The sequence below is a fragment of the Polypterus senegalus genome, chromosome 8 (assembly GCF_016835505.1).
Source record: "Polypterus senegalus isolate Bchr_013 chromosome 8, ASM1683550v1, whole genome shotgun sequence".
Taxonomy (NCBI): Eukaryota; Metazoa; Chordata; class Cladistia; order Polypteriformes; family Polypteridae; genus Polypterus; species Polypterus senegalus.
The window spans coordinates 183,404,498-183,423,909 of NC_053161.1; the positions used below are offsets into that span (position 1 = coordinate 183,404,498).

Sequence of the window (19,412 nt, forward strand, 5' to 3'; positions counted from 1 at the left end):
GGTACAGACTTTTAAAGGGGAAAACAGGAAGTGAGATCATAGGGGTCAGGCTCATGGTCTTCAGCCATTGGTTTGAGCCTGGACGTGACATCACAGGGGCCGGAGCCGGCAAGGTCTCCATCCATAGGCTCGGTCCCGGAAGTGACGTCAAGAGAGCCAGGTGGAATCTCCCGTGAATGGTCTACAGGAAAGGGAAAGAGTCAGTGCACTCTACCACATCCCGGTATGCCTCGGAACTGCCCTTACTCAAGCCTTTTAGCTGCCTCCCATGTGCATGTGTGTGACAAGAGATACATGCAATATCATTACCATCAGGCTGTGCAAGTTGTGATCAAAATGAAATCTGCAGCCATGTCTTTGGTCTTCAGCAGTGGTGGTCTTACTTGGCCTACAAGTCCCTTTGTGATTACTGAGCTCACCAGTGTGTTCTCTCTTGTTATCGATATCCCAGACAGTTGAATTGGGTAATCTTAAGGTTTTCCAATGTCTCTAATGATTTCATTATTATTTTCCAGCTTCTTTGACTTTCATTGGCACAGCTCTTGCCCTCGTGTTGAACAATGACAACTATAGAGACCAAAGGTAGTCTGCAGGTAAGATTAAGCTGAGGTGTCTTAGGCCTGCAAGACTAAAGCAATGAAACACACCTGAGGAATCACAAACACCTCTGGCACCAATTGTCCCAAACATTACGGTGCCCTGAAATGGAAGGACGATTCAGAAAAAGTGCTGTCATTTCAACAAGGTGTGACTGAAATGTTTGCAAATCCCCTTAAATGAAAATCAGTAATTTGTACTTTAATTACATCTGAATTATTTAATTTGTAATTTTAAATGGTGGATTAAAGGAGCAAATGCAAGAAGAATGTTTCATTGTCTCAGCCATTGTGAAGGTTACTACGTAAAACAGAATGCCATATCAAGCATGAAAAGTGCACCTTCAATAATTAGAATGTGTCATGACATTTATCCACACTTGAACTAAAACCACTTGACATCAAAACAAACAACAAAATGTCTTCTTTCATTCACCAAAGCAAAAAAGAGCAATGGGTGAGTGATGCCTCAATGCATAGGCCTACAGAAGCTGCAGTGACATCGGAGAAAAAACAGAAGATGAGAAAACCGAGGAAGAGTGCAGCTGTTAGTGTTTCAGCTCTATAGGGGAGTGACAGGTGACACCAGGACTGGCAACCTTTGTGACACGCTGGTGACATTTATACTCACCATTACAATGTTAAAGGGTATCTACTGTCAGGACTTATTTATGTTGAGTAAGCTAAAATTTCCCAGGTTTTGCTGTCAATTTGATCCAATGTGTGTGTTCATGTATGTAATTATTATCTCTGTTATGGCTGCAAACATCAAGCAGTCCAAGCCTACACTCAATGAAGAGTGTTATAAAGAAGAAATACAACTGAATTAAACAGTAGTGTTACACAAATTAATCAGTCTTGAATTAAAATGCCCAGTTTTTGCTGTTTATTGTGAAATCGGCTTGTAGTTGGTTGACTGGTCTACCGATTTCATGACATGGAATATGTTAAGCTGAGGACATGCGCAGCACTGACAGTGTGCACAGATGGGAAAAAGATGCACAAAATAACTACTGTTTGAAAATATCTTAAAAAAGACAACACACAATCAAATGCATTTCTGGATACATTACAGATACCACAAATAGATACTCTCAGTGCAGAGGAACTGGATAAACCTCTGGCGCTACCAGAAATACTAGATGCTATAAAGTCACATCAGAGCGGGAAAGCAGCAGGCCCTGATGGCTGTCCTGTAGAATTTTATAAGAAATTCTCCACTCAGCTAACTACTCTCTTAATAGCAACATTTACTGAAGCTAGAGACAATCAAATTTTACCTCAAACATTTCACCAAGCATTAATCACTGTCTTACCTAAGCAAGATAAGGACTTATTACAGTGTGCATCGTACAGGCCAATTTCACTTTTGAATAATGATGTTAAGATACTCTCAAAAATTATAGCAAGAAGGATGGAGAAAGTGCTGCCTTCGGTAATATCACAAGAACAAACTGAATTTATTAAAGGTCGACATTTAGCTTCCCATCTTCGACTTCTGCTTAATGTAATATATTCACCAGCAAAGTCAAACACCCCAGAGATGATATTATCGTTGGATGCAGAAAAAGCATTTGACATGATTGAATGGAACTACCTTTTCACTACATTACAGATATTTGGGTTTGGCCCCAACATTTGTGCATGGATCAAACTACTTGATAACAATCCAGAAGCTTCAGTTTGTATTAACAACATTTGTTCAGACTACTTTAGACTAGAAAGTGGTACCAGATAAGGATGCCACTTGTCACCATTGTTATTCGCAATTGCCATTGAGCCACTGGCAGTTCACTGTCGAAATGCTTACCAGATAAAGGGAATTATCAGAGAAGGACTGGAAGAGAAAATTTCTCTATATGCAGATGATATGGTACTGTATATATCAGACCCACAAAATACTGTGCCTGCAGTCTTAACAGCACTTACAGAATATCATAAGATCTCTGGTCTCAGAATTAATTTAAATAAAAGTGTACTCTTTCCAGTGAATTCTCAAGCATACAATATTAGATTGGACACCTTCCCTTTTATCATTGCAGATCAGTTTAAATACCTAGGGGTAAATATCACAAGTAAACATAAAGCTCTTTATCAACAAAATTTTGCCATTTGTATTGAAAAAATTAAGCAAGACTTGCATAGATGGTCAACTCTTCATCGCACTTTAGCTGGAAGAATTAATGTTGTTAAGATGAATATCCTTCCTAAGCTTCTATTTTTATATCAAAATATTCAAATATACATCAATAAGTCATTTTTAAGCAATCAGATTCAACCATAACCTCATTTATTTGGAACTCAAAACATCCATGCATCCAAAGAGCGACCCTACAAAGACCTAAGGCAGAAGGTGGCATGGATCTACCTAACTTTTAGTTTTACTACTGGGCAGCAAACATACAAGCTATTAAAACCTGAACATGAACACAAATGGGTGAACATACACAGGCTTGGCCCGCAATATAAATAAAATCCCATAGTACTTCTTTATATTCCCTGCTTTGTGTCCTAATAAATGCAAGTTAGTGCTTCACTCACTCAGAATATGGAACCAATGTAGGAAGCATTTTAAGATGGAGAATCTTTTATCTGTGGCACCTCTGCATGAGAACCACTTTATTCAACCCTCACAAACAAATGCAGTTTTTAATATCTGGAAAACATTTGGGATTAAGTCACTTAGAGATCTTTATATATCCAACATCTTTGCATCCTATGAATAATTACATTCCAAATGTAATTTCCAGCAACACATTTCTTTCACTATCTTCAAATTAGAAACTTTGTTAAACAGCACCTGTACAATTTTCCTCATCTCGCACCCTCCGCTATGCTGGAAAAAATATTGGTTAATTTCGAGGACTCAGACAGTTTTTCTGCAATATATAGAATTATTTTACAGTCCCTCCCTTTCAAAGATCCAAGAGGACAATGGAAAAAAAGATCTCTTACTCAACTCAAAGGAGTGGAAGGTAGCAATGCAGAGAATCCACTCGAGCTCCATATTCGCAAAGCATACAATTAGTCAACTCAAAATTATATATCGAGCACATCTGTCTTCTTTAAAACTGTAAAAAATGTTTCCAGGGCAAGATTCAACCTGCGAATGCTACACTCAAGTCCCAGCCTCACTGGGTCACATGTTTTGGGCCAGCACCAAATTAACATCCTTCTGGACAAAAAATTTGTAAGTGCCTTTCAGACAGCCTTGGTGTCACAATCCCTCCTAATCCACTAATAGCTGTGTGTGGTGGGCTGACAGAGGGGCTTAAAGTGGAGAAGGACAAACTGATTGCCGGTGCATGAACGAGCGAAGGTGCTCATAGTAGAGAACACCTACAGCTGAGCAGTGAGCCTGGGTGTTTGGCCAGCACCACAGAATCAGGCAGTAGTGGTCGCTCCAGCTGAGCATTATTGAGGAGCGGGAGTGACCGGAAGGAGGATGGCTCGGCACATAAGGCCGGAATGGCAGTGGGAGTCGGGACGTGGGATGTAAAAGCCCCACCGTGAACGCCCATGTCACAGTCAGGTGAAGCCCACCGGATCCAGGGATCAGTGAGGTTAACAGACCAACAGGAGAAGGCAGAAAGAAGGTCAGCTGCAAGTAGGGTGGCTCCCCTGGTGCATAGCCTGGACGGGAGAAGCAGTGGAGTCACCAGTAGAAAGGCATTGTTTTAACCTCGTTTTTTAAGGATTTATTTATTGTTTTTAACCTCCACAATTCACAGCGTTTTATTGGATTATTTATTTGAAAATTTTTGAGAAACGCTGCACTTATTTATTTGAACACTGTTTTGATTTTGATTGTTGTTTTAATAAAGCACTTTGCACTTGTTGCACCATTCCCTTGTTACATTGTTGTGCCTCACTCTCCAGCTCATCGGTCACATTACCGACGGTGTTGGGTTCAAGAGCTCCCGAAAGACAGATGGGAGCGTGGAGCAGAACCCGTATTGTCACAATAACTCATACCTCGACATCCCTAGAATTAGCCTAGTCACTCTTCACTGGACTTGTCTACCTCTGCTAGGTCTGTTTTGTAGCCTGGAGACTAAAACTGCACACAGTACTCCAGATGAGGCCTGTGGTGTTTTATAAAACCTCTGCATAACCTCCTGTGACTTGTACTCCACACATCAGGGCGCTAAATAACCTGACATTCTCTTAGCCTTCTTAATGACTTCTGAACTCTCTAGGAGTCGGTGGTGATGACTTCACTACAACTCATAAATCCTTCTCATAAGACCTTCCATTGTGTATACAAACCATACATTTTTAGTTACTACATGTAATACTTTGCATTTACTGAAATTAAATTTCATCTTCAACAAATCTGCCCAAGCCTGTGCACTGTCCAAATCCCTCTATTGTGATGAATCAACAGATTCTCGATTATCTGCCATATCCACCTACCTTGGCATCATCTAAAAACTTAACCACCTTGTTTTATTCCAATCCAAATTATTTATATATGCTGCTCGATATCGAGAGGCTGTTCCCTTGCGCTCAGCCACATCTTAAGCTATCACACAGGAAACTGTAGGGGTCTTTGTGTGTGTAGGCATCCCTAAAGAAGTCCTTACAGACCAAGAGATGCGTTTCACATCAGAAAACATTTAGGGAAATGGCCAAGTTACTTAAAAAAAAGCATTTAAAGTCTACAAACCGATGGTCTAGTAGCGTGATTTAATCAGACTCTCAAACAAATGCTTTGCAAGGTGGTCAGCAGGGACAGGGTTCTCTCCTTTTGAATTGTTATAAGGATGACAACCTCGGGGAATATTGGATATTTAAAAAGAAGGCTGGGAAGAAGAGGCTCTCCCCTCTACCAATATATAGAATATATCGCGCAGTTTCAAGATAGATTTGGGAAAATTTGACTGATATTAAAAAGCCACTGTCACAAAGATGAGTCGCAGACATCATAAAGGTTTGGGGCAGCCACCCATATATTGTTTCCCGGCTGCAAAATTGAAATAAATTGAAAAGAGATGTTCACAGGCTTGAGTCCAAAATAGTTTGGATATTATGGAGTTAAGATGGCAGCTTTAAAGGCAGGTAAGGGAAATGACATCATCAGACCCGGAACTGGAAGTTTTGTCATCATCGGTGCCAGTACCCTGCAGGATTTTCCATGCAGAGCCATTGAGAGAGACAGTCAGCACACCCTGCTGCCCCCTGGTCTGGCGTGGTATTTCTATCATTTAGGCCATTCATCCAACCATCCATTATCCAACCCGCTATATCCTAACTACAGGGTCGGGGGATTGCTGGAGCCAATCCCAGCCAACACAGGGTGCAAGGCAGGAAACAAACCTCAGGCAGGGTGCCAGCCCACTGTAGTTAGGCCATTCAGCTCTCTCCCAATCATTCAGCTGTCTCCCAATCACACGTGTCTGACAATATATTTATATAGCAGTGACCCTCACACTGGCCCTTGTAGGACACTACTCTTATAATCACTCAGTTCTGATAGGGTTCCTCGCACCATAACTCTCTGCTTCCTGTGTTTAGCCAATTCTGCACACCACACTGTGAACTTTCACTTCTTTTAGTTTAGTGGCACCTTATCAGATACTTTCTGAAAGTCCAGATAAATAATATCATCTGTTCCACTTTGATCATATCCTTTGGTTAGTTCCTCATAGATTTCCAGCATGTTAGTAAAACGCAACCTCCCACATTTAAATCCATGCTGACTGTTTAGTAAAACTCCTGTTCTTGCCCTGTGTCACTCAATCTTTTCCTTAATAATTCCTTTCATTTATTTTCCTGTGATGCAAGTTAAGCTTAATGACCTGTTGATACTTCAGTTTTCCCAATCACCCTTTCTATATTAATGGGATTACATTTTTCAGTTCATAAAAATTGTCCCACTGTGCAGTGACTACTATAAACTATCCATCAGAGGATTATATAAACTGTATATTTACTAAACTCTGTAAGTTTGAGGATAAATAACATCTGGTCCTGGTGATTTGTTTGATTTCAACCAATTCAATCTTCGTAGCACTTCTCTCTCTACAATTTCCAAATCCCTCAGTACTTCCTGTGGTATTGCAGTTCACATCAAGAAGCCATTTTTAAAATAAATAATCACTGCACTCGCGGCTTAGCGAGGGAGCGTGGTGGTGTGTGGCCGAAGCAGTTCCTGGGGAATTTGTGATGTGGCCGTTTCTCACCTAAGTGCACAGGTCAGAAACCATCCGCATCCATAATTGTTCCCGGGAGCTGCTGATTGCCACAGCTGCCACGTCCTCATCATAAATAGAAGCGCGATGTGGCTAGGCTAGGAGAGGGAAGAGAAATGAAAGAAAGAAAGAAATGGAGGTTGCAGGAGTGTGGAAGAAAAGCAGGAAGCAGTGAAGAGAAAGCCAGTGTGTGTTAGAGAGAGAGAGCGAACGAGTGAGCACTCACAGGCAGCTGGACAGTGAGCCCTAGCAGGGTGTTTGGCTGACACTCGAGGGCCATAGGTAGTGTTCGCTTCCGCTGAGCATTTTATGAAGAGTGGGAGTAACCGGAAGAAAGATGGCTGGCCGTGTAAGGCTGAGAAGACCGCGGGAGTCGGGAGGCTTGGAAGATGAATTTCGTGGTGTGAGCATCCTGGTTGTTAGGGAAGCCAAGTCTCGGTGTGGAAGGAGCGGAACCAAAGCAAGGGATTGGGAAGCCTCCAGATCAGTAGTGGAAAGAAGGTCAGCTGCAGGTAGGGCAACTATCCTGTTGCGGGGCCATATGGGAGAAGAAGGGGAGCTGTCAGGTAAAAGAAGACACGGGGCTTAGGAGCAAAAGTCATATTTAATGCACACTCGCACAGAAGGATCACAGACTAGCACAGAACACACAGACTTTGTCACTTTATGATTTAAGAATGATGTCAACATGTCAGTCCAAGTTGTTTCTCCAATCCACTACTTCAATTGTAAATTCAAAGGTTTGACATTTCATCCAAATACTTCTGTAAGGATGTCACAAGAACCTTAGAAGAACTGAAGAGATGTGTAAAGCTGGCAAATGTGAGAAAATAATTTTTGAAGACCTGGATGTCCATCAATGCATAGAGAGCCATACTGTCTACGAATATGGAGGAAACTCACTACTGGAAAGGGCAACCCACAAAGATCACAGCATGAAAGCAGAGATGAATAGGGACCCAGACAGGCAGAGCAAAGGGCCTGTAGAGGTCTCCAGGACTTGAGAAAGTCTCTGTCCTTGTGTTCTTATGGAGAAAAGCATAAGAATGTAGTTTATAGAAGGGCAACACCAAGGAGATCAACGCAATCTAGCAAAACCATCACTGCACATCTGAAAACTTGTAAAAGATCATCACAATGTTCCAGAACAGACAATGTTCTATGAATGAATGAGCCAAAAGTTGAAGTCTTTGGTCAAAACATGCAACACCATGCTTGGAGGTAACACAAAAGTGGACATTGATACTAAAGACTCAAGGTGAATGGAGCATCATGGTTTGGCATGCTTGTTTCTTCATGGCCTGGAACACCTGACATAATCAACGGTCACTGAATTGAAAATATCATCAAGAAATCTGACAGAAAAATATCAGGAAAGTAGAAGCTTAACAAAAATTGAGTGATGACACAGGACAATGAGCCCAAACACAGGAAAAAATCAAAAACAGTGTGGTCCCCGGCCGGGACGCCCAGTAGGACCGGAGGAGGGCTTGTGCCTCCTCCAGACTGCGAGGGGGCATCCGTCCTGGTTATGTTGGGGGCCTCGGGTAAAGGGCTTGGAAGCCCAGCCCTGTAGGGACCCGTGGCCACTGCCAGGCGGCGCCCCGGTGCCTGAATATCTCGTGTGGTACCCGGCCGGGGCTGGAGCCCAACCGGGACGCCCAGGAGGACCGGAGGAGGGCTTGTGCCTCCTCCAGACTGCGAGGGGGCGATCGCCCTGGTTGTATTGGGGGCCACGGGTAGAGGGCTTGGAAGCCCAACCCTGTAGGGGCCCGTGGCCACCGCCAGGCGGCGCCCCGGTGCCTGAGGAACCCTGGAGCCCAGCACTTCCGCCACACCAGGAAGTGCTGGGGGGGAAGAAGACAGGAGACGCCCGAATGGCTTCCGGGTGCACAGCAGCTGGAGCCTATCCGGGTTCCCATATAAGGGGCCGCCTCCCTCCAGTCAGTAGTGGATGTCGGGTGGAAGAGGATGGAGCTGGAGGGAGGACTAGAGGCGGCAAGGAGAAAGGCACTGGAAGAGTGTGGCCTGGACATTGGGGGAAATCGGTGCTGGAGGCACTGGGGTGTGCGAGTGAACAAAAACTTGTATATAGTATTGTAAATAAACGGTGTGTGGTGGAACCATTTTGTCCGTCTGCCTGTGTCTGGGTCCCAGTCCAGAACAGAAAGGGTTAAACATACGGTAATTGGTGTTCTGGAATGGCCAGTAAGAGACACGAGATGCTGTGGCCTGACCTAAAGACAACTGATCAGAAAAGGGCTCACAGGGATGAAAGGAACTGAAAAGGATTGGAATGAAGGAATGGGTTAAAATTCATTAAATTCATTACTGATCAGTAGCTACAAAATGTTGTGGAGGTCATTACTGTTAAAGAAGGGTCAACCAGTCTGTAAAGATAGGAGGGTCAGGGAGTGGACTGTGAATGTTTAAACGATGTGTTCAGGACTGACAAGAAGCCATCCAAATGTTTGTGTTATTACAGTAGTTTAGGACAACTGAGGCTGTCTGTAATCAGAGCTTAGTTGAAGATTGGACTACATTGTTAAGAGGAATTAATATGGATACCCAGGAAATTCCAGAGGGATCAATACCTTTGTCTTGCTCTTGGACATTTGTATAGCACTCTTTATCGAAGATAGGCTGAGGACTTCTGCATAAAGTCACTATAATGGAAGAATAGCAGACTGCTAAACCTTACATAACAAAAGATAAAATCCCAAACTACAGTATATTTAAACACACAATAAAATAAAGTATTTTCAGTCTAGTTCTAAGTTTCTCCTAAGAATCACAAGATCCAACTTTTGAAGCTCATAAACCCCAAACCTAAATCTTACACATTTTTATTTTGCACTTACTTTTTCCAGACTTCTTTGAAGGTGGTCGCTTATTTTTCTGAGCTCTAACAGATGTAGTTTCCACAGCCCTCTTTGGTTCAGACTCTAATGATTCAGACTTCACATTGATAGAAGGCTCTGGAGATGAACAGTGTCTGCTCTGAGAAGAGTCTAACCTGGTCACCACTCCATCTTGACACCCATCATGATGGTTGTCTTCTTTTACACTGTCCAGCTTTGTACGGTTATGTGTCTCAATACTGACAGATTTCTCTTCATGTTCTTCTTTAATGCCCACTGGCTGCAGTTCACTGTCCTCCTCCTTGATGCTCAGACTTTCCTGTTTAAGGTAGATGGACTCCCACTCACAGTCCTCCTCCTTAATATTCACAGTTTTCTCCATGATATTTGCGTCCACAAACCCTAACATCTACTGAGATGTTCCAGCAAACAGCAGCTTTTTCTTTTTCTCTGTGAAAAGAACAAGAATCAACTTCATTAAAACTTCATCACTTATGTCTAAAGACACTTGAATATCATTTTAGAACAGGCTCTATGTTATGGTTTATGTAAAGTTAGACAGTTTGTAACATGCTGACAGTAACTCATTGCTCTTCGTTTCAGATTATCAGAATCTTGGGAGTGGAGTGAAGGTCCAACAGACTCTGAAACAAGAAGACCATCTTACACAGTTGTGGGTCAGCAGTATTCACTACTTGAATTAAACATACAGTGCTGCTGGGGTCCCAGAATTGTCTTATCAGTTTATATTAATAACAATAACATTTTATTTAATAGGCTCCTTAATTAGCACTCAAGGTTACCTTACAATAAAGTTAAACAACATTAGTAAAATTAAAACAAGAGAATGATTAATCAAAAAGAAATAATTAGCAAACAAACAAAGATAACTGGCAGTAACAGTGTAAAACTCACAATTGGTATGCCAGTTTGAAAAGATCAGTTTTGAGGGTAGTTTTAAAATGTGTTATTGAATCAAGCTGACAATTATGAGAGGGAAGAGAATTCCTGAGTTGAAGAGCACTATGAGAGACGCTCGAGCTCCCATAGCACTGAGTCTGACGTGTGGTGCAGAAAGTTGAGCTGCAGATGAGGATCTGAGTGAGCGAGAGGAGTGTCAATCTGTAGGAGATCAGTGAGGTTGTGAAGAGCTTTCAACGTTAAGAGCAGTGTTTAGTATTGTATTCTGTAGTTAACAGGGAGCCAGTGAAGGTGAGAGAGAATCGGCGTAATATGTTCAGTGGATTTAGAACAGCAGGTTATTATCCTGGAAGCAGAATTTTGAACAAGTTGTAAGCGATGGATACATTTTTGTGGTATGCCAGATAGAATAGCATTACAGTAATCTATACGTGAGGTGACTCGGGCATTAACTAATACTTTAGAACTGGGTTGCGCAAGAACAGGACAAAGTCAACAAATGTTTCAGAGATGGAAGAAGGCAGTCCGAGAAATGTTACTTTTATGGGTGGAATTATTTAATAAAAATAATAATTATTATTATTATTATTATGTAATAATTGTTAATAATAGTTTATAAATGGCTATAAATAATTGCATTTAAATGATTCACCAAAATCTATTCTATGTAAATGATATTGATGAAGGTTTGTACAAGTAGGCGCACAGGATTGTGTTAAGAAACAGAAAAGTCTGGAGGGAGGCGATGAAAGAGGAACCTAACTTTGCTGAAATGTGCAGCTGCAACAGGAGAAGACAAGCAAGTGAAATAAGGGGTTTGTTAGCTTAGGCTGACAGGTGTAACTGATGGTGCGGAAATTCTATTTCTGTCAGTAGGTTTGACAAACCTTTTCAATTCATTAAAGGTCACCAGAACCCTCTTTACCCACTGAATCAATCATAACTTTTGATTGTGCTATCAGATTTAATAAAACCACCTTGTTGTCACTAAATGTTTTCAAGTACATTGTTCTGTTAAACTGTGACCATCCCTTCTCCATTAGTAAATAGCTAATTGACCTGACTTATGCTCCTTAACTGCACTGTCATAACAGGGATGGATGTGTGTCGTGTTAAAAGGAAAAAATGTTTTAACTCCATAAGAAAGGGCAGAGCAGGCTCTTTTCAATTCTTCAATGTGGGAGGTGACATAATTCACATCTTCTATCACATTCTGATGACCAGTGTGATTTTCTACATTGCGGTGTGCTGAGCTGTGCACATCACGTCACGAGAGGCCAACTGAATGAACAGGCTATTTAATAGGGCAAGATTAGTCATGGGACGCACCCTGGACCCCATAGAGTTCATAGCTGAGGAGAGGATTAAAACAAAACTGAGAGTCATTATGAACAATGCAGCACATCCTCTCTTTCACACAGTAAAATGGAGTTCTTTCAAATCATTCTGCAGAAGTGTGTCAAGAAACACTATGGGGCTCCTTTATCCCAACAGTAATACGTCTGCTAATGTCTCACGCTGACTGTGACCGCCAATTCAGAACATTTCTTTCCTTTTATTTTTCTTCTTTCATAGTTATTCTGGTGTGTGTTCGGACCAAAGTGTGTGTGTATGTTTATTTACTTTTTTATCTACCTTTTTTATATTTTCTGTAACTTCTACCTTGTGACAAATAAAGTTCCACTGAGTCAATTCTATCTATTACTGATCACAGGATTTGCTTAATCTGTTTGTTTAAATTGATGTAAATGTTTTTAATTTTATTGGGTACAACTTCAGAAGAGTGACTTTGATACAACACGTATGTCACTTGAGCCAGTTAGTGAGGGAGGTCGTGGTGGTCAGCTTAATAATTAGGGAGTTTGGTCACAGGTGGACACACAGGTGACATTGCAGAGTGGAGGTGAGACTTGTGCTGGTATTTCTTAAGAGGGCAGCATTTCGTGTGTGAGGTGATTACTGTGCTGTGAGAAAGACACCCACTGTGTGGACTGACTGAGGGGTCAGGAGAGGTAAACATTTGAGCTGCTGGTGGTTTTTAAATTGATTTTATGATCTTGAGTTTACTTTGTTTTGGGGGGTAGATCTTGCTGATTGAGATCAAAAGCTAGTGCTGTGATCGTCTCAGTGAGCACTGAAGAGGTAAATCTTAGCCCTACTTAATAATTAATCCACAAATCGATTAGAAAAAATCAATATGCTTTTTTATATTATGTTTAACAGTGGCTGTTGTGGGCCTCTGTTTCCTGAAATTGTGATTATTTATTGAATTAATGTATTTACCAGCTTTCTGCTGGTCAGTTGAAGGTGGCATTTGGAGTTGTAAATCAATCTGCACCACTTTCTCCCTAATCTTTGTCAAATGAGCTTGGACTGTAGGAATTCACGGTAAATAATCAAAATGTAGAGTAGGAGGTGGCGACTGTGTGAGTGGATGATGTGAAGAAGAAAATGGACTCGAAAACGTGAAGTGAACTGGAGACACACACACACTGATGATTGAATAGAAAAGACACACGGGCAGCCACATGGGGATTGACTCGAGTAAAGTTCGATGCTGGGCTGGAGGTCGCGCTGCTCGCCCCTCACTTAAATCGTGTGCAGTAACTCTGAGTTGAGCGAATGAGAACTTACACATCCATAAAACGTTATCTCCAAACCCTGAGCACTTATCTTGGTTTGCCTCTCCGTGTTCAAATTCTTAATGTGAAGACTTTTCAGCGAAACATCGCACTCTCAAATAACCTTACAGTTTTTATATAACTTAATATGAATCTATGAATCAATTTACACTCATCGCCATACTTTAATAATTGTTGTAATGTTAATTTACCCATTCTTAGAGATTTAAAATGTTGAACTTGATGTAATTTATATGCCACGCTCCCTAAAAATACACGCTCTACAGTCTCTAGCTGATTACGTGATCTACACACTCCAGACTGGTGCTGCCTTGTCTTGAATTGTGTATAATTTAACCTAATATGCTCAATCCAGATGCGTGTTAATATCATTTGCCTGCTTTTCCTATGAATCTCACTCTGCTTTCTACTCTGTACATATGCCTTCCCTTACTGTCAGTGTCCCACATGATTTGCCACATCTGATCGATTTTTATTCGCATCAGTCTGTTAACTTCTGATTTACTGAATGTTAATTCTAATTCAATAATATAAGATGTTTAGTTGCTTTTATTGCCAAATCATCAACAATTTTGTTTCCTTTAACTCCTTTATGTGCTGGGACCCATAAAAAACTAGCATATCAACTCAAATGCTCTAACTGATATAATATTTGAAGTACTGTGGCAGACCAGTTTGAATTTGCTCTGCTATAGAGTTTAAACAAAAGCAGATTAAGAGGTGACATGATTGAAGTGTTTAAAATTATGAAGGGAATTAGTCCAGTGGATCGAGACTGTTATTTTAAAATGAGTTCATCTAGAACACAGGGACACAGATGGAAACTTGTTAAGGGTTAATTTCTCATAAACATTAGGAAGTTTTTCTTTACACAAAGAACGATAGACACTTAAAATAAACTACCAAGTAGTGTGAAAGACAGTAAGATGTTGGTGACTTTCAAAACTTGACTTGATGTTATTTTGGAAGAAATAAGTGGACAGGACTGGCGCTTTGTTGGGCTGAATGGCCTGTTCTCGTCTAGAGTGTTCTAATGTTCTACACAACGCATTTCAAAGATGTCCACCCACAGCACATCAGAGAGGCTGAGAGAAACGGCGCAGATCAGTCACAGGCACACAGACAGACACACACGGGACACTCCAAGGTGAGCGATGTTAGTATTCAATGATCCAAACTCTGTAGCTGAAATACTGTACTGTGTATGTAAAGTGTAATGTGACTAAAAGTACGTGCTACACAAATAAATACAGCTGTCATTCAACATGAAACAGCGCCTGGACATCACTTTACATGCCTTGTGGTGAAAAGAAAACCCGGCGAGTTTTATGGAGGTTGACATTAAAGGTTCACTTGAGAGCTAAAGCTAAAGAGCAGTGCAGATTAACACAGCTCTCTATGTGAATACAAGGTGGTGCAACTCTGAACATGTAAACGTCAAAATCTCCACTTGCTGCAGGGACATCAAACTGTTGGCCGTAAGTCTGCATCCCTATTAGCCCAGAGGGCTTGGACACATCATTGTTGTTATTGTTTACATCCCTCCTCGAACGGACATGGAGATAGTGGGTGATATTATCCATTCCGATATGGCTAAATTACAAACACAACACCCCGAGGTGTTTGTGCTAATTTCTGGAGATTTAACCATGTGACACTGGACAAAACATTACCTGCCTTCTCCCTGTATGTGGATTCTAACACCTGAGGAAATAGGACTATCGACCTACTGTATGCAAAAGTTAAAGACGCATACAGAACCACCCGATGCCAGCACTTTTGAAAGCAGATCATAACCTGGTTCTGTTTCAGCCTCACTACAAACCAAAAGTGAGGGAGCTACCTACAACTACAGGCTTATTCAGATAGTGGTCCCCTGAGGCAGAGCAGGCTCTGAGAGACTGCTTTGGAATTACGGACTGGGATATTCTGCAGGGATCACATAGTGAGAACACTGAGGAGGTTGTTGACTACAATACTGACTACATCAACTTCTTCATGGACATTGTAGTTTCAGTAAGAACAGTACGCTGCTATGCTAACAACAAGCCATGGATTACAAGTGACATCAAGGGCTTTTTGAACCAGAAGAAAAGGGCTTTCAAAGGCGGTGTTCAGCATGAGCTCAAGCTTGTGCAGAAGGAACTCCGAGTCCAGTTCAGGGCGGTGAAGGAGCAGTACAGGAGAAAGCTGGAGCAGAAGTTGCAAAATAACAGCATGAAGTGTGGGATGGGATGAAGATCATCACTGGCTGCAGCTCGAAGCGGGGTGCCACCATCAAGAGAGACATGGAGAGAGCAAATCTGATGAACAACTTCTTTAACAGGTTTGACCACCCTAACTCTCACCTCAGAGTACTGCACCCTCCACCCATCCTTCTACTGATACCAGCATAGGAGAGAGTTCCCCCCCCACCCACAATTACAGCAGCCCAGGTAAGCAGAGAGATGAGGAAACTTTGTGCCAGTAAAGCAGTGGGTCCAGATGGAGTATCGTCACAACTGCTGAAGGCCTGTGTGTTGGGGCTGGGGAGTCCTCTACAGCGCATCTTCAACTTGAGCCTGGAACAGGTGAGAGTCCCGAGGCTTTGGAAAACATCTTGCACCACCCCAGTCCCAAAAGGTATCATGTCCTGCTGAGCTGAATGACTTCTGGCCTGTCGCTCTGACGTCACATGTGAAGACAAACATGGAGCAGCTGCTGCTTCACCACCTGAGGCCACAGGTCCAAATGCCCTCGACCCTCTGCAGTTCGCATACCGGAGAAGGTGGGAGCAGAGGATGCCATCATCTACATGCTACACCTATTCCTCTCCCACTTGGACAGAGGCAGTGGTGCTGTAAGAATTATGTTTCTGGACTTCTCTAGCGCCTTCAACACTATCCAACCTCTGCTCCTCAGGGACAAGCTGACAGAGATGGGAGTAGATGCATACCTGGTGGCATGGATCATGGACTATCTTACAGACAGACGTCAATATGTGTGTCTCGGGATCTGCAGGTCTGACATTGTGATCAGCAGCACAGGAGCGCCGCAAGGGACTGTAATTTCTCCACTCCTGTTCAGCCAACATACATCAGACTTCCAATACAACTCGGAGTCCGGCCACGTGCAAAAGTTCGCAGACGACACTGCTATCGTGGGCTGCATCAGGAGTGGGCAGGAGGAAGAGTATAGGAACCTAATCAAGGACTTTGTTAAATGATGCTACTCAAACCACCTACAACTGAACACCAGCAAAACCAAGGAGCTGGTGGTGGATTTTAGGAGGCCCAGGCTCCACCCGGACCCCATGATCATCAGAGGTGACTGTGTTCAGAAGGTGCAGACCTATAAATACCTGGGAGTGCAGCTGGATGATAAATTGGACTGGACAACCAATACTGATGTTCTGTGCAAGAGAGGACAGAGCCGACTATACTTCCTTAGATGGATGGTGTCCTTCAACATCTGCAATAAGTTGCTCAGACGTTCTATCAGACGGTTGTGGTGATCGCTCTCTTCTACGCGGTGGTGTGCTGGGAAGGCAGCATAAAGAAGAGGGACTCCTCACGCCTTGACAAACTGGTGAGGAAGGCAAGCTCTATTGTAGGCATGGAGCTGGACAGTTTGACATCCGTGGCAGAGCGAAGGGCGCTGAACAGGCTCCTGTCAATCATGAAGAATCCACTGCATCCACTGAACAGCATCATCTCCAGACAGAGGAGCAGCTTCAGTGACAGACTGCTGTCACCATCCTGCTCCACTGACAGACTAAGGAGATCGCTCCTCACCCGCACTATGTGACTCTTCAATTCCACCATGGGGGGTAAATGCTAACATTATACAAAGTTATTGTCTGTTATACCTGCATTGTTATCACTCTTTAATTTAATATTGTTTTTTATCAGTATGCTCCTGCTGGAGTATGTGAATTTCCCCTTGGGGATTAATAAAGTATCTATCAATCAATCTATATATCTGGACGTGCTTTAAAAGCCTCTGCCTTTAGCAGTAACAACCCTCCTTCGTGAACACATCTTCAAGGTCCGAATAGGCGATCAGTAAAAGTCGTCTTAGTCACAGCACAGTATAATAACAAAACATTTCCTTAAATAAAAATGATGGTTCTCCTGTCTCTATCATTCCTAACCAATCTTACTGTTACAGGAGCACAATCCCAGTCACCAACACAATTACCGTGTACCCCCAAACAATCAATGAAAGAACAAATTCAAAGTGATTACTTTAATATTTAATCATTTAAACTCATCAACCTGCAATCAATAGCCATAGCAACAATTGAAAATGTCAGTCAAACATTTTGATTTGTTACTCATGTGAAACAAGAGGTGTTTACTTTTGCTAAATCTTTACAAATCAATTAAATGAGGCAAGGGGGGCTGGTATTTATGAGAAGAGAGCATTATGGTGAGGGAGGAGTCGTGACCCGTAATACTAAAGCTCTTCTTTGCAGTATTAAGCATTCTACCAGTCAGCATTTGATAAGCGGTATAACAGAGTTGTGTGTCTTAACCCTAATTATTATTCAGACACAATCATTTAAAATGTACTGATGACCTACAAACATTCATTTCGCCGGACATTTCCATCATGCAGAGTTCAAATCAAGCTCGATGGATAAGGACTTGAAACGTCAAGCGGACGAGTGCAGTGGAAATTAGCACCTCATGGTTTGAAGCACTGAGCAGACGTGCAGTCCAAAGGACGCTTTATGAAGCCGCGACCCATTCAAAGCCATATAGTGCCGTACAGTACTTTGTTACAAGTCTACCAAACATTTGATATTTAACCCTCTAGTGATATTTTCTAATTTGTATTGATATTACACACTTCGGTTGAGTTCACTGACAGACTGAAATGACAATTCAGGTAGTTGCTGGCACTTAATATTTGTTATTGGTTTGCAGTAATTTAGTTTGTCTGATACTTTAGGTCAAATATATATTATTTTATTTTACATTATATATTATACATATTACGAGTTTCACGGTGAAATGTATTAAATTTTGTATCTGAGTAGTTGGAGACAGTAATGACACTGGTGTCATTATAAATGAGGGCTGCCGTTGGTACGACAGGCTGGTGTAAGAGATACGGGTGAGATAAAATCCAAACGACAGTAGACATGATCAGATGTCTGGCCACAGGAGGTGCAACTATTAACTCCATAGTGGTACAACTTTTCTTTTGTAAACTCTCCTTTCCAAATATTGAAGTAAGGATTAACTTCAAACGTAATCTGAATTCAGAAAGTACTTTAATTCATGGTGCTGTGGTTTGTAAACACAATTAAATACATACACTAAGTCACAACGTTACATACAAATACACCTTTTAAAAATACTCTGCGTGTGTAAGTTTAACAAACATTTAAACCTCTTTATATCAAATTATCTATAATAGACTTACTTTTCCAGAAGGACGCAAAGCATTAATGCCTCAAGTGATAAGAGAAATTGACAAACTAATCTCACAACGTGCAGCAAGTAAAAGAAGGAACGAATGACGTACAAAGCCTGAACTATCGCCCGGAAATATATGAAAGAAAAGTTCTACAAATGTTTCTAAGATTCTGCCATTGTAGGTCGCAATTTAACCTGACAAAGGACTTTCTGACAGTCATACTGAATTTATATTGCAGATAAACGTAACATAAACTACTGTCCAGTGTGCTTAAATGTGTGTTTTCATTTCTGATCGTTGTACGCCACTTCCCTTTAAGGAGAAATCACAATCGTTTCAGCCAAGCAGCGCCTTCCAACCATCCAACATGACAGTGTGAACCTTCATTGTTATAGATTAGCGCTTCATTGAAGTATCATTTTTAGTTACTGTTTAGTATAACGGATGGCTTACTTAATTTTTAAATCAATTTGGAAATGCACACACTAACCTCTTAAATTATATACTGAATTGCTAACATTAACAGTGTCCATTTTTGAACGTTGTAATTTTTTCTCGTCCCCGTTATTATGCATTATAATTCCTCAGTGTCGCATATTATTCCTCACTACTCACGAGTTCCGCTTCATTGAGATTCTGCCTCTTATGCTGTAAATGAAAACATTTTAAAGGGAGAGTTTATTGAACTGACTGTAGCAGACTTTTGATCTTCTTAATATTATGCAATTTTTGTGATATTGACAATAATTATTAGATCAATGAGTCTGTGAGTTTGTGTGGACTGTATTGTAA

At 41.6% G+C, this 19,412-nt stretch overlaps 2 protein-coding genes across 2 annotated transcripts in view; one reads left to right on the forward strand and one right to left on the reverse strand.

Annotated features, from left to right (window-relative positions):
• LOC120533562 (gastrula zinc finger protein XlCGF26.1-like) overlaps positions 1–19,412 on the forward strand; it is an 813,484-nt gene that overhangs the window by 144,736 nt on the left and 649,336 nt on the right. The gene's annotated exons all lie outside the window — the stretch shown is intronic.
• LOC120533536 (zinc finger protein 525-like) overlaps positions 1–19,412 on the reverse strand; it is a 42,588-nt gene that overhangs the window by 2,464 nt on the left and 20,712 nt on the right. Inside the window, exon 2 of the mRNA XM_039760471.1 lies at positions 9,652–10,101. Coding sequence (XP_039616405.1) covers positions 9,652–10,060 — 409 coding nt within the window. The 5' untranslated portion in view covers positions 10,061–10,101. The remainder of the gene's footprint in view (positions 1–9,651; positions 10,102–19,412) is intronic.